Below are 15,865 nucleotides of genomic sequence, written 5' to 3' on the forward strand. Positions count from 1 at the left end.
GGGTTATCATCCTAATGATGATGGATGCTGCTGTCTGGATATATTCATGCTTGCAGCGGGCTAAACAGGTTCCTAACAAATCTGTCAGCAGCATCGGCCCTGTTCTTTAAGCTCCGAAGCCCTGTTGCATATAAGCACTCCGCAGCTTACTTGCTGACCTTTATGCTTAACCATCATGATGTGGCTCCACCTGTCTCACTGCTTCACTTTTATAGTTATGAATGTACAAACTTCAGTTCGAGGTAATCAGTATTTGCTTTTCCTTTAATCCCTCTGGGCAGGCATGTTACAGTGAGCTTTTGGCAGAAGGATACGGGAAGCTGTGAATAAAATGAAAAATACAGGCACGTGCAGAAATACCTCTCTGCTTTAACCTATCCTTCCATAATCAAGAGTAAATCTTTAGATTACTCCCACTCAGACAGTTAACAGACAGCAAGAAGAGTAAATTAAGAAGAATCCTAAAGGCCACCTGTAGGACAATTAAAGGAAATTTTGAACAGAGAAAACTTGCACCAAACTGTCAGCACATTTATAATTTTTTAAACGTGCATAAATAAGAGTCTTTTTGAGGGAGCGGAAAAGTAAAGTGAATGTTTCAAGGAAGTCATCAGCAAAAATGTGATTTTTACTGTAAGGATGTGCTAAAAACCACACTGCTGATACGATGGTGGAGCACGGACCTGGTACAAAAACAGCGTCACGATGTGCGTGCTCAGGAGCAGGCCCTTTCCTCCAGCACCAGGGTTGTGACCCAGGTGGTGCCTAAATGCCGCATGTGCATTTTGTTCTGAGCAGGAGGCTGGGCTCAACGACCTCCAGAGGTCCATTCTGGCTTTAATTATCCCATAATTCTGTCATGCCACATACGGGATAAATGACTGGTCCTCTCCCTGCTTGCAGACAGAGAAGATTAATCCCCAGCTTTACTGGTAACTTAATATAAAGTCTACAAGTACAGATAATTGCTTATTGTGTATAATTAAACCTGCACTAACAGTGGAGAAGTAAGGAAACTACAAAAGCGCAACAGCATCATTTTTGCTGAAGTATTTTAAAGATGCAGAGAGCGTGTGCTGGGCTGTCCTGGGAGGGATACGCGCCAGCCAGAGCACTGCAAGGATGCCCTGGTATGTGCAGGGATCACGTGGGAGCTCTGTGCCAGGTCCACGTGTGTGGTGTGCCTCAAATTCCACCTCCCCAACGGGGAATTCAATCCATGTCTCTGAAAAGAGCGGTAGTTCCACTCAAGATGATAAAATATTTTTGGACGTGGACCCTGAGATCTTACCAGCCACGGCTGCCTCACGCAATATTTTTACTGTTGTGGTTCCCTGCTCGTTTAATGGTTTGTCTTAGTTGGCAAGTCTTTAACACCACAGGTCAGTTAAATGTTCAGGAAATAGAGATTTTTGTGCTGCTTCAGGGCTATGAGACTTAGCATTAAACCCCGATGAGAGATCTGATTGTGTCAGCACTCTTTGGAGGAATGAATGAGTTGTTGGAAGAAAGTAATTCTACCCTCTCTAGCTCAAACCATGATCATACCAAAAGTCTTGCTTCAAACTTTGGGGAAAATCAAAACGTCAGTCTGCATTAGGAACATTTTGGGTGATTCTCTGCAGCCCCATATAGGGCTTTTTTTAATTAGCCAATTAAAGGTTTTCTGAACCAGTTACAGCCTTTACACATTATTCATGATCCCTTACTCATGACTCTGGGGTCAGTAACTAGCAGAGAAACAAACTTACTGCTTTATTTGAACAAGCATGACTGATGGGCTGAGAAGTTCAGGAAATTTTCTTTGCAGCTCTCTCCAACTGAAGACTAAGTGCACTATTGTGCCGGTTCTGTATGTGATTCTGTGCCTGCATGTGATTTTATGCTTGAAAATGTACATTGCTTTTTCAGTCAAGCATTACACAAATTACTTAATGAACAACCTGTTACCTTTTTCCCAGGCAGCAAACCATGCGAGCTCCCCAAAGAAATGGAGCCTGGTAGCCAGTGGGGCAGCTGCCCTCACATCACATTTCTGCAGAGTTCCCTTTGGGCTTGCAATGAATTGTCCCTATTCACTGTGATTTTTGGAAAGTCCTCCAAAAACACACAGCAATTATCTCCATGAGGTTTTATCGGTACATGACAGGCATCTCTGGAAAACAGGCAAGTCTTTTTAAGCCACTGCAAGAACAAAGCTAATAACAACGAATGCCTTCCAGAAAAACAGACACTACCTCTGGGATGTGGAAGCCTTATAGGCAGGGGAAAATGCACACAAAATCTCTTGCTCTTTTGGGGGATGAATTCTGGTTTCAGCTGGGAAGTTATTCTGCTTCACATCAGTGCAACGTTGCTCAGCATTACACCTGAGCTGAGCAGTTGCTGCCTTTGAAGCTTTTACTTCAGACTAGTTTTCAAACTTTAGAGCAAACACAGCAAGAATGAATTTACAACTCGCAAAAGAAGAGCTATTGACTTTTTCACTGACTGATTTCTGTGGATTTCTTTTTCTTGCTGAAGCAAGACTGCCCACTGCAGTTAGCGAAGCTCTGTTTATGGTGAGCTGAGGCCAGTGCCTTCATTTTACTGAGGACGTGAGTTTGAGTCACCAAGGCCAAAGATACAAGTCAAGGTCTGGGAGGTAAAAGGCCAATGGATTAGTCATCCGCCATCCAGCCCAGCCCCAAATCTGACATTTTGCACAGTGAGAACAAGTCTAGAGAAGAGTTCTCCCCAGCTATTGTTGAGGAATTCAATCCACACTAAAATAAAACATAAATACAGTAGTTGAGCAGTGAAGCAGCAGAGGCAGTCTGTCATCCCAGAGCTCTTCCAAATAATTCCTTATGCCAATTCATCAAAATAGATTTGTTGTTTTTTTAAGATTATACGTGTGTGTTTGTGTGTGTCTGTGTATAAATTATTAAACAAAAGCTCGTCTCAAAATAAAACCACTGGGAACCTCCATGTAATAAAATGAGTCACACCAGGATGTGATGACTAAGTGGGAGAATAGGGAATTCCACTCCCCGTGCCAGCTTTTTACATGATCAATTTTCTGTCAACAGGTGATGGGAGCTTGTCTCTCTGCCTTTTGTTTATTCCCAGAATTATTATTATTATTTAATATTCTCTTTAAACAATTAAGATTCAAAGCTGAATAATCAGGACCAGGCACACTTCCACCAGGCGCCCCCATAGTAAACAGTGAGCCAGGGAATCCAGGCCAGTAGTGGCTGCCTGTGTTAATAAGGATTTACCAGCTGTAAAATTCCAAAATCTTGTGTCATACGGGGAAACCTTCCAAAACACTGGATTCCACCCTGTCTCGCTGAGTCTCTAACAGCTATGGCAACTCCGTTTCTGCAGCCACACACTTTTGCATTTTTGTGTGCGTGATCCTTAGATTTTTTCCTGTTTTGCAGTGTTTTTCTGAGATCCCCAGCTTAATGCCTAACAATTGTCCTGAGGGATTACAGGAACACCTGGGGCAGGCAGCACATTCCAGCCATGGGGTAAACCTGTGGGCAGAAAGATCTGCAGGGCTTTCATCAGCAACATCAAGAAAAAGCAGAAGGTGTCACATTTACCCTGAAACCCTTTCATCTACATAGCAAAAACGGGAAAACTCAGATCTGCCTGATTTTATACACTTGTCACTCTTCAGAATGATGGGATTTTCTGTATGCCTTCCTCTTTTGCTTAGAAAGAGCAAACAGAGCAGAAACCCAAAGAAAACAAAACCCTCCTGACCCTCCCCAGTTCTGACATCTTTTTGCATCAACAACTACCAAGCAGGTCCTCTGCTCTGCCTTGCAGCCACTTCAATGTGCTGCACTGCAAGGCATAATAAGGATGGGAGATTAACCTGTAAGGTGATCACCTTTAGCTAATGTAAAAATCAGATGTGCCTCTCAACACAGAGATCAATAATGTCTTCTACTGGTTTGTCCCATCCATTGCTCTGTCAGTTTGGAGTGGATCCAGCACCCACCTTTAACTGCTAGACTCCAGCCACAAACTGAGCAGAGCAGAGAAAGCGGTGGTGTGTGTGTGCCGTCCGAACTACCAAGGAAAGAGCAAGATAGCAAATATAGTTTGTATGCTGTCTACAGAACTTCACGTTGCAGACGAATGGAATCATTTCAGATTGCAGTGCCACTCTCACTTTTGCTAACTCTGTAGCTACTCCCAGAGACTTGCGCTTTCTTCCTCAGGCTTTTCCATAAAAAAACAAACAAACAAGAAAACCACAGTAGTTTGTTTCTTTGCTTTTTCCCCGGATGCTGGGCTTTTGTCTCAGGTTAAGATACCTTAAAAACCTACACTGTAAGGGATGTTCATCAGTCTGTGTGACTGAGTTAGGATCCAGGTTCTCAGATGTGTCCTGTTCCCCTCAATTCTCCACAACTTAAATCTTCTGTTTCAGTTCATTAGTTTAGAAATTCTGTGAGAGAACTGGAGCTTGGAGCTTACATGAAAGATTTATGGTTATTTGCTGGATTCAGACAGAAAACATCTCTGTTGGATGGGTATGAGGAAAAAATGAAAGTTTTAAAATGTTTTAGGTTTCTCTTTTATCTTTAATTTGTCTGAGTAAATTGCATCATTAATTTTGCATCATTAAGTTCAAAGAGATAATTGTTGGAAACAGTTTGCTATTTTTTGCATTCCCCAGGACATTTTTTTGATCATTCACAAAATTGTCAGACTACTAACTGGCATCTAGTTCCCTGTTTGGGCATGGTGAGAAATTTCAGACTTGACATAACAGAATAGGGGAACATTACTTTTGCCAGTCTTACAGTTTCCTTTCACATCTCCCACAAAAGATTCTAATCTTCAACCCTGGTTCCTCACTATTACCAAAACCAACACACAAGCCACCTTCTTTTCACACTATATGTGTCATAATGCCTTCCCATCACAGTTTTCTACAGCGAACTGTCTTGTCCAGAAGACTGCCTCATACTCCAAGTCATTTGACTAACTTCAAGCAGATACATATCAACTTACACAATTACTAGTATGGGCTGTAAAAGGCATCTACTGCATAGATAAGAACATGCAGTAGGGGCTTCACTCATAATAAAATGTCAGCCAGTATGTGCCTTGGGACTCCTGGGTCTGGAGCAGCACTGACTGTGGACTCAGATCGATAGCATAATTGGGTCCAACTTCTTGTGCTTTATAAACAAGAATTTTTCTAGAGAGTGTAAATCTCAAATTCTGCTAGCTTGCAATGCAAAAGGAATACTGAAAAGTGCAAGTCTGAGAGCAAAATCCCTACAAAACAATCCCTGCTTGTTTGCTTTTAAAATTGAAAGGAATATATTTCAAATAAATGATTTGACCAGAGATAAAATAAAGCACATCTGCAATGAGAGATGTACAGAAGTGCTGGAAATCAGAGAGACAATGTAAAGTACAGATATCATTAGCACGGTTATTGTCATTATTGTTATTTCAGGGATAGGCAAGCCATGGCAAAAACATAGGTGCTTCTGCGCACACGACCCACTGCAGTTAGTATAGGTGGATGTGCAATGAGAGCCCACCTCCATTTTGCACACTGTGCAGACGAAAGTTTCAGCTTGCCATGGACACCAATTTCCAGTGCAGTTGGGCGTGCACACTGAACACAGCAGTCCTGATCCTGCCCTGCAGTGAGGTCTCCTGAAACTGGCAGATGTTCAAGTATGCTCACCTGCTCTACCTATTAGCATCCTAAGAAACCACCGTCATAAAAACATCCCTGAGGTGACAGACAGACACATAAAGGAACGCAAGGAACAAAGAAACTAGAACTCCATTGCTTGAATCTAGAGGCTGGAAGGATTTATTTTAGTTAAATGGACTTTGAGTGGCCATGCTTCAGCGCCCTTGACAGCTGCATCAGTTCAAAGGGTGCAGAGAGCACCACCTCCTCTCTTTACGCTGTGTAGCTGAATTGAAAGATTTATGGTGGATCTACTCCAAAGATGTACGCTTTCTGTTTGGGTTGTTCCTCCACCACCCACATTGTCCTAGCGATGATTCATGATGTCCATGTGGCCACCATAAGAGTTTGGCAGGGGAAAGCACAGTCCATTTGCACTTTCCTCCTGGACCAACGCAAAACTTCTCTATCACTCACAGCTCAGCAGCAGTAACCAGTACACAAATGGGAATAAACAGAATGCAACCAACTGCATCTGATTTACAAATTATTACGTGATAATTAAAACAAATAAGAAGGGGGATTCCAAACCTTTTTTTTTTTTTCCTTTTTACTGCATTGTAAGATACAGGCCCTAACTAACACCCTCGACCTTTAGCATATTCAAAACCCTTAACAGCCACAGGACTGCTTTCCAAGCTCTCTCTTCCAGATCTAAACTGAAGGAATACATGCACGTCCAAACCTCTCCCTGTACAATCCCATCCAGTTGCTTCCCCTGACCTATTTTTATTCAGATGCGCTCAGTTAGGTTTCTCTGAGTTTAGATCTAACTCCTTGGACCCAACTCTGCTTTTGTGTCCTGACTCTAATTCGTGAGCTCCCCTGCCCTACAGCAGCTGAAGATTACAACTGATCGTCAAAAATAAGTAACCTTAAAAAGAACTTAAAACTATAATGCTTGCATGTTGGTAAACCTTATCATTAAGAAAATTAATGTCATTTAGTCATCAGCAGTTCAAACACAAGCGCTTTATCCCCTTGCTCACAGACAAAGCACTGAGCTCCAGCCCCTTCAGTTCGCTTCCTGCTGCCATTTCCTGTCGCAAGCCTAAAATGAGCCTTTTACAGACTTCTTGGTGGCGAGTTAATTGCACTAGTTTTAGTATAACACAAAAAGGCAGCTATTTGCGTAATGACAGCCCAGCGTAATTTGGGGAATATTCTTTATTTTCCAGGTATTTCTAGTGGAAAATATACATATGTTATAGAGAAGTAAAAAGTATTCGTTATTGTTCTTAGGAGCAAGTTGTATTTTGGTCACAAGTATGAACAGTTCTACATTTCTCTCTGTCACTAATACTAAGTGAAGAATTGCCTACAAAATCCACGGGAAAATGAAGTATGTTTTGAGCATTCATCTGAAGGGTGAAACCTAATTTCTACAACTGTGAGCCCCAAGAGCAGTTTACTCAGTTGTGTAAGTCACAGAGACTTCAACCTCAGCACCCGGCTCATTGCAGACACTAATCCAGACCCCAGGTTCAAGGTACACCCAGATGGTAGAGTGTCTGTGAAACAGCGAACAGAACATCTCACTGCACTGAGGGTTTTTTTAGGGGAGGAAATAATAAATAAATAAATAAATGTCTTGCTCCTCTCATCTTAAACACAAGGCAAACAAGCCTAGCCAAGGCCCCCTGCAGAGCACAACATGCTGAAAGCTATCAGATGCTTTTCCACACTGCTGCTCTCTCCCTTGCCATTACTGGTAGAGCTAAAAGTGGTGTCAAAAGTGGGAAATCAAGCACCACTTTCTAGCACAGACAAGGCTTATGAGCTGTTAAAATGAAACTCAGAGAAAACTGTGCTCCCCCGAGAGGTGGTGCATCTTCCTGCCTGCACAGAGGTACAATTCTTTCTGAGGCTCCCCGGGGCAGCGCTGCGAGCTAGGAGAGGACGCGACAATGGCAGGGTCACACGTGCTATCCACCCACCAGAACGTTTATTGTGGCTTAGTTTGCTGCTGAGCAGCTTATCAGAGCTTTCTGCACACTGCTGTGCAGATGGGCGCTGCAGCAAGCAAGCGCTCCAAGGTGAGTGCAATATCCACCTCCTCCTTCCACCCAGCGACGTTTCTAATTGAGAAGTGGGCTGCACAACCAGCCCTTTTTGTTCTGTGTTCCTGCAGTCTAATGCAACAATGACTAAGTAAGGCCACGGTAATAATTAAAATAGTCTACAGTTTATAAAGGGAGAAGCTGAAGGTCCCAGGTGTGTAAGATCCTAACTTTCAGGCTCTCTGGGACACTTGATAACCTCTACAAGCCATGCACAAAGGCTTAATTCTCCATCTACTGCAGTCAGTTGAAGTCACATCAGCCCCTGCGTGACTTACATATCCAGATAAGCTTTAACCTTTCTTGCCTTAAATGTACACCTATTAAAGAAAGCAATCTTCACATTAAAAGCACTTCACAGTGTATCTGCAAGAGGTATTGCTACATTATAAAATGGTGCATGGACACACAGAGAGCTATCAGGCCTGCAGCATGGCACAGAGTCCCCTAGCCACCCTATATACCAGCATGCACACACTTCTCATCCAGACCAAAGCTCTGAATCAGGTCTCCCATCCTCTAAATTCCCCCTATGCCAACCACTTATCCAAAGCCCAGCAGCCAGAGACCGACCACAGAGGTGGCCAGGGAGCAGTGCAGGATATGGAACACCAGCATGCAAATCTCTGCTCCAGACTGGGCACTGCTGCTGGGATAAGCCATGGCTCTCCACTACCAGGAGGTAAAAAAAGAAACAAAAAAATGCAGTTTCCCCAGCAGTGAAGAAAAGCTTTAGATTTAGTGTGGAAAATGTTGTTGTTCGTTTTACTTTCTAACATCTGTTCCAGCCAAAGCCTTCTCTGCTCTCATATGGAAATAGGGGCTGGGCATTTCAGATGTTTCCTCGAAATGGCATTAAGAGCTACCTCTTTTTTAGTGTATCATCTCCTTTAGTTACTGCAAAACATTCTTGGGACAGGTACCACTGCGGGCTGCCAAGCATGTTCCCATGCACCTTCACGATTCGCTGACATCGACGGAACAGTGGCAGCACAGTGGGAAGGAATTAATACATGGTCTTAAAAGGAAAGAAAGGGTGCCAAGAAAATTGCTCTGACTGCACAGGCTCATCAGAACCTTCACAGTTCAGAGGCCTAGTGGCCTAGCAGCTCTCCTTCTTTCTGGGAAATAGCGTGGCTTGCTGGAGCTGTGGGAAGAAAGGGGGACCTCCAGCACGCTTTTTGTTCCCCCACTTCACCAGCTGATGCCCACATACATGACTGTTTGGCTTGCTTTTTGCCAAAAGCATTACGCCATAAATCACACACATGCTATTCACTTGGGTGATGCTATATCTTAAATCCCTTCTTGCAAGTCACTGGATATATTGCTTAGGCTTTCTCTGCCTTAGTTTACTGACAGAAAACTTAGGAACAGTCTGTTTTCTTAGCAATGCGAAGGGACTGTGAAGTTTGAATAAAATTGCTCTTTTACTTTTTTTTTTATTATTATTATTTTTACTCTTGCTGCTCTTTTGTACTGCAGAGTCCTTTGTCTCACTAAAACAAACCAGACTAAAGGATGGCAGAGTCTGGCCTTTCATATTGCAAGATGCTTTTCTGATCCCTGGATGCTGTTGTTATCCTTGCAGAGCACATTATTCCAAATAAAAAAATCAAGCCTAATGAAGGGTAAGTTAAACAAGCCCAGACCATTTACAAAGAAACAAATGTCATTTTGCAAAAGCCCTAAGAAATCCAATAAAATACACATACTGCCTAGTGAGGTGAGAGGAAATGCCTGTGTGCATATGATATTAGAAAAGAAACAATTCTGCTCTAAGTAAACAGGTAACTAACTACAGCAGAATGCATTTGTTTGTGTTTCCACCTGTAAACAAGAAAATCTGGATTTCTTCCGCCCACCTGAACCATTAGACCATGTTAAGCATATTTTCTACGGTAAGGTATTCTTTGGGTCAGAAATCAAGTGGTATTTATTACGGCATGCCATTGTGAAAACACAATAAATAGAGTTCAGCAAAGGCAGTAGAGGTGATGCTAGGCAACTAAATAACTCCCAGTAACCACTCATTATTCCTATTACTTATATTCATCCAACACCAACCAGGGCTTGGGACCATCTTGTACTGGCTCTGTGCAAGTTAAGCAAATAAACAGCCAAGATGAAAAGAGAACAGAGATAATCTGTAATCTGCTAGTCATTCCCTCTTCGTTATTGCTCAAGAGCTAGCAATAATACCCCCAAAATTTGGCAAAAAGTATTTTAAAACATGCAGCTCTACTGGAAAAAAAAATAGTATTGTGCTATAACAGGGAACTTTTCCCTCTGAATTGAATTTGATTTGTTTTGCTACAGTCTGAGCCTTCCTTCTGTGAGTTCTTCATGTACCTGGTGTACATGGTTGTACCTGCACAGACAGTAGGACAGATGCATGGGTGTGCATAGGCTTAGATAGCTGCATGATTTAACCTGATGCCTCAGTTTGCAATGGCAATGCTGAGGTGATGCAAACCTGTACACGTGGAAGCAGTGCAAATTTTGACTATGTGTTTCAGGGGTACGTGGTAAAGTTAGAGACAGATCCTTCAGAGAGCTGTGCAGCTGCCTGTCTGGGGATAATTGAAAGAGAAAGAAGCTTTACAGAAGCAGGCCCTTAGTCAATAAAATATATTTTTATATGTGTTTTGTGACATTTTGGGTTATTTTCCATTTAATCTCAGCATGTTTCACAGCCTTGAATTTCATTTGCCTGTGGAGGCACTGTTTCCCTTCACACTGTGGGGAAATATATATTTCTGTTTATGCCTAAAAGGGTTCTTTATAAGAAGTGATGTGAAAACTATAAATGTGGAAACTATCAATGCCGAAAATATCTGAAAAAATACGGAAGATGCAGTGATGTGTTCTCATGTCTCAATATGTGTATAAAAATAATTTTACTTTGATATCAAAATACATATTACACACGTTTTTCTCTCACAGACTTCTAAGGGCAGAAGCCCCAACCTCCGCCTGTAGTTCACTTCAACAAAAATGGTCATTTCAATTATTATTTCTACAGTAAAGTTCACAAAACATGAGATTAAATAAGCAAAAGGGTACATGTAACGGTCATTTAATTTCTTTGATAATGTACCCTTTTTCTGCTGATTCCCAATGTCTATATTCTTGTGAATCTTCCCCATGACATTTGATTTACTTTCCAACAGTGTCTGCAAGGTTGACAATGCAGATGTGAGCACCCAGGACTAATTTTACTCACAAGGTTACCTCAAGAAATTTGGTTTTACTTGGCAGAACTTGAATGGGATTACTCACTGGAGTAGAGTTACTCACGAGCAAAAACCTTAGAACAGTATCATGAGACACAACAGTACTGCAGGTTTGCCTTATCACATTAGGAAAAGTGAGAAAAAAAAATGCCCTACCTGAAGTTTTCTCTGTAAACACCACCTTGGACTCTGCTGTGAAATTTTGTCCAGTCAGAATCATCTGTTGTCCTCCATACACAAGGCAGCTGTCAATATCTTGTCTTTCAACCATTGGAAGTTCATGAGCAGACCTTTGGGCTGTGGACAAAATACAGACATGAATGAAATCAACTCTGTTTTACCAGCACTTTCCAAATCTTCCCAGAACTATCCACAGATCGATCTTGTCATCGTTACCATCCACTGACTGCCAAAGCAGCTCCTCCAGGGTGCTAAATTTAGGTTTGAGAGGGAAAAATAAACTTACTCAAGGCATTTTATTTGGAAACATTCAGGAGCTGGCTGCAGCGATTCAGCTGTGCTGGCCTTACTCCTTGTCCTTGAAAAAGGACAGCTTGGATGAATGAGCTGGAACTTGCCCATGTCTGTTTCCAAATAAATAGCCAAATTTTCAAGTGCAGGCACACTACAGTCCTGGAGCCCAAAAATTCCACCTGCAGAGAGGATTCCACTGAATAACACTGAATTCCTTCAGAAAAAAAAAATAAAAATAAACCCTTTCTACAAAAGCCCAATGCTTCTCACAGAGACCAGGCCCAGTGTTGGGCCTGGCACAGTCAGGTTGCCAACACGTCTCCATGTGCACACAGCAGGCCTCACACACAACCAGAGGGGCAATCACAAAGCCGGGTGTGTACAAGCAGCCCCCAGCTTTATTATTCTTTCTCTCCTCAGCCAGAAAACCAGGACAGCACCATCTCTCCCACTATGGTCCTCTCATCCCATTAAAACGGTCATTTACATGGACAGGAAAGCTTTGGAGAGTCCTGGTCACCATCCCTACGATCCTGTTTCAACTCTTTGCTAACGAGCAGCAGGAGGCGAAGAAAGTGAAGATGCGAGAATTGTTCCCTGCAACACAAACAGCTGGAAAATATCAGGAGCTTCCCTGTGAGCAGACCAGGTGGGCAGCAATTTGGGTCTGGTGAACTGCGAGTTCATGACCTGCACTCAAACTCCTCCAGATTCATCCACCCCAACTGGAAAGGCCTCCAGAGGATGCCGCTCATCTATTTAACAGCTGCCTTGGCTGGGTTTTAACTTTCTCTGACAAAGAGCCTGCTCCCAAGAGACCTCGAGCGTTTGTGTCTTCCCTTCACTGAACACCATTCACCGCTGAGCCAAAACCAAAGAAACGTTAACCTATATGTCCAGTGCTGGGCCTCCCCTCGCACACAGGCAGGGCTGTGGTCCAGGCACCCTTTTACTGCTCTGCAGCCTTCAGAGAGCCGAAAATCCAACGGCTCTTGGCTGCAGCAAGAGCTGCACAAACTCTGTCACTGCATCAGAAACAAAGCTGGGGTATTTGGTGGGAAAACATAAGTGTTAAACCCTGTAGACAGGTGTCTGTGGGAGAGGGGAACAATTTATTTTTTTGTCTTGCTAGAAATACAGATAAATCAATATTCGTAACTTTCTTCTGCCGTTTGAGAGGCATTTTTTAAAATCTATTTAAAACAACCTTATGACTCATTGTTCCCTTCAAATATATTACAACAGCTGGGCTAAGATACTGCCAATTAAGAATATATATTCAGATTATTTTCACAGAAGCTGCTAATTTCTTTCACATGGCTCCATGATTAATTTCTATCCCTAAATACTCACGCTTTTGATGAGTTCATAATTGGATTTATCACAAAGGTTTGTAACCTCAAAGGCTTACAAGTAAATAGCAATAACCAAAACCATGTCTACAACACTCAAGAGAAAATGTATTTAAACTTTGCCCTGAATGCTCTTTATTCCTACACAACCCACAAGTTTCACTTCAAAAGCGTCCCAAATTGTCAAAATTGCAGATTAAACTACGTCTCCTGCAGACTGAGTGTCTCAATAGAGAGCTTTGTACCTGACATCCCACTGACCAGTGGTTCTCAAGGCTTTTTCAGGATGAGGAAGGACAAATTTTAGCCTGGAAATAACCATCTGACTCATCTGAAATACATCTGGAACTAGGCAAGTTGGAAATCACTGCTGAAAACCAAGTCTCTATCCAACTTCCATAGAGCGCAGTGTTTGTGTATGCTGCAACCTACCAGGGAGCTGGGGAGGACAGCAGGCTCACTGGGGAGCCTGTGCATCCCGGCTCCTTGGAAACCCCAAACCCTGCTGCTCTCCCCAGCTGAGCTGGGCAGCCAAGCAGCGCTGCCTGGAAGCCTGCAGTGGGCAGAGGAGCGCTGGGGCTTCCCTGATACAGCCCCACGCTGGCCAGCGGTAGCCAGGCTGCTGCAAAGCTACACTGAGGCACAGCTACAGCACAAGGAGGCTACTGGCATCTCCAGAAGTGCTTTCACCCAGGCCCAGAATTAGCCACACCTATAAGTGTAAAAACCCACATCTGCTTCAGATGTGCAGCAGAACAATGTCACTTAGAAATCTTCCAGCTGAGTTTCACAGTGCAGACATCATGCGAATGGCAAAGGTGGAGGAATTCGGGTACCTACTGAGCATTACGCTTCCTACTGCATGTTTTGTCTGCACTCTTCTCCCACTGGGTGGTTTGCAAACCAGTTTGTAAAAAAAAATAAAAATTAAAAAAATTCATTTTCCAAGATCCTATTTTTCTCCCAGGTCTGCAAGGAGACCCCCTATTTCCCATTTTCTCTAGAAAGGAGGCTTAAGGTTCAGCATGGAGCTGCCTCAATAGGATCACTTTATTTTTCTCTGCAAGAAATATTAATTGCCAATAAATCCCCTTCCTCTAAGGCTCACGATGGGTGGACTGCATGCAATAATTTCACACTATTCCTTCTCTTCCCCCAGGGGTTGGCACTTCATAAAGTGACCTACAGCTACTGGAGTTTATGAGCTTTGAATAAACAAAACGCTGTTGATTTAACCAGTTGGGGTGTTTACTTTCAATAGCAACAGTTACTGACATAAGGCAGCAAAGCAAATGCTATAGAAATACTCACACTTGGCCTGAAGCAGTGTGTCAACCTATTAACAGGGGACATTATTTTTCTATTTTATTTGACTGTCTGCAAATCAAGATGTCATGGATGCACAGTGCCAAGAAACACAATGTGCACAGTGACACGAGAGAGAGAAAGGCAGCTGCTGTCCCAGCCACTGCACCACCTCCAGGCACCCCCAGCCAGGAGGGATGTGGCCCCTGCACCTCCTCCCCTGCCCACAGCACCCAGGGGCCTGCACATCGCTGCCAGGCTGCAAGACTTGTCCCCTTGGTCCCCATCCCTGTGCCAGCTGGTGGAGGAAGCGTAAAGACGGCCTAAACATCTGGGATGGTGGGCTGAATTATGCACATGGGATGCACAAGCCTGCAGGCTGACCACAAGAAATGTGCCAAGGCTGGGTGAGGGTGTTTCTTGCTTTCCCACCTGCTCACAGCACCTACAATCATTCCTTTTTTGACAGAAGTTACTGGGCTTCGAGGAAGAAAAAGGGATATTTTGAGACAACTGACTACTTGGATACATCTATTGTGGCTGCAAATTCTCCCCAGGGATGTGTTACCTGAGCGTGCCCCTCAGGGAATTGCAATTCTGCCCGAGAGCCCCTCTTGCTCCCCATCAGTGCTCCTCCACACGTCCCCTTGATGAGCAGCTCCAGCCCTGCCTGAGCATCGTGTTTCCTTCCACCGGCTTGGAGGGCTTCCAAGCACTGCCTTGTCTTGCCCAAAGGCTGACTCGTTTTATGAGGAGTCTTAACTGAAGCTAAATGTATCTTAACAGCCTCTGGAGAGGAACCGTCTAGGCAATCTTTCTCCCTGCACATGTAATACGAGCAAGGGCCAGATCAGGGAATTTACATGATCTGCCTCTCGGGAGGAACAGGCCTGTGAACTCTGCGCAGAGCAGCGGGTCTGACGGTCGCTTGCAGAGCAGACACTCCATAGCCCCCAGGTATTAGCACAGCTTCTCAATGTCTTAGTCTGTGGACTGACTGAAGGCCTCCATGCAAACTTCTGTGTAAGTAAAGGCCAAAGAATAGCTGCTCCATGCCACCTGACACCTGCAACGCCAGATCCAGAGCTTAAATCGATGTGTTGTCCCTCTAACTGACTCCATAGCTGAGCGCAGTTCAGGAGAGATCATATTCTGGGTGGTCACAAGGAGCAGGACTGAGGACCACCTGCAGCGCAGCAAGGACAAAGCTAGCATTACCTCTAATTACCTCTAACTGCCCTCACAAGCCAAGTAAACTAAAACTTGGATATTCAAAAGAGGGGGGGTGGGGTGGGGTGTCAGGACTTGCATCCCAGCACAGCGGTCCCCCCAGGCCAAATGTCCAGGTCTCACTTTGGACACCCTGTCCTGGGCTCACCCAGCTTTCTGGAAGCCTCTGAGCCGTGACTCACTGCCCCTAACATGTCTTTCCAAACCCCCAGAGGCTCTTGGCTCAAGCGACTGATTCCTGTTGGATTGGAGAAGGGCAAGCAGAGCTGCCTGTCTGACACTCAAAAAGAAATCCCAAACCCTAGAAGCAATAGCAGAGCCTTAACAGCAGCATAATTTGTTGTGGGATTAATTCTTCCACCTCAGTGCAAACCTTAATGAGCCAAAGTAAATATCTTTTTCCTCCTGTCACACTGTGTTTACTTACCATGAACTGCTCGCCTGCGGCAGGACTGATAGGAGCAGTGCTCCTGTGCCCAGTGCCTG

The 15,865-nt window shown here is 43.8% G+C and overlaps 1 protein-coding gene across 3 annotated transcripts in view; it reads right to left on the minus strand.

Annotated features, from left to right (window-relative positions):
- The window catches only part of NFATC2 (nuclear factor of activated T cells 2), a 96,742-nt gene that overhangs the window by 37,977 nt on the left and 42,900 nt on the right, over positions 1–15,865 (minus strand). For all 3 annotated transcript variants that reach the window (XM_032198436.1, XM_032198434.1, XM_032198435.1), the window contains exon 6: positions 11,175–11,315. In XM_032198436.1, the coding sequence (XP_032054327.1) occupies positions 11,175–11,315 (141 nt within the window). The remainder of the gene's footprint in view (positions 1–11,174; positions 11,316–15,865) is intronic.

Source organism: Aythya fuligula, chromosome 16 (assembly GCF_009819795.1).
Source record: "Aythya fuligula isolate bAytFul2 chromosome 16, bAytFul2.pri, whole genome shotgun sequence".
NCBI lineage: Eukaryota > Metazoa > Chordata > Aves > Anseriformes > Anatidae > Aythya > Aythya fuligula.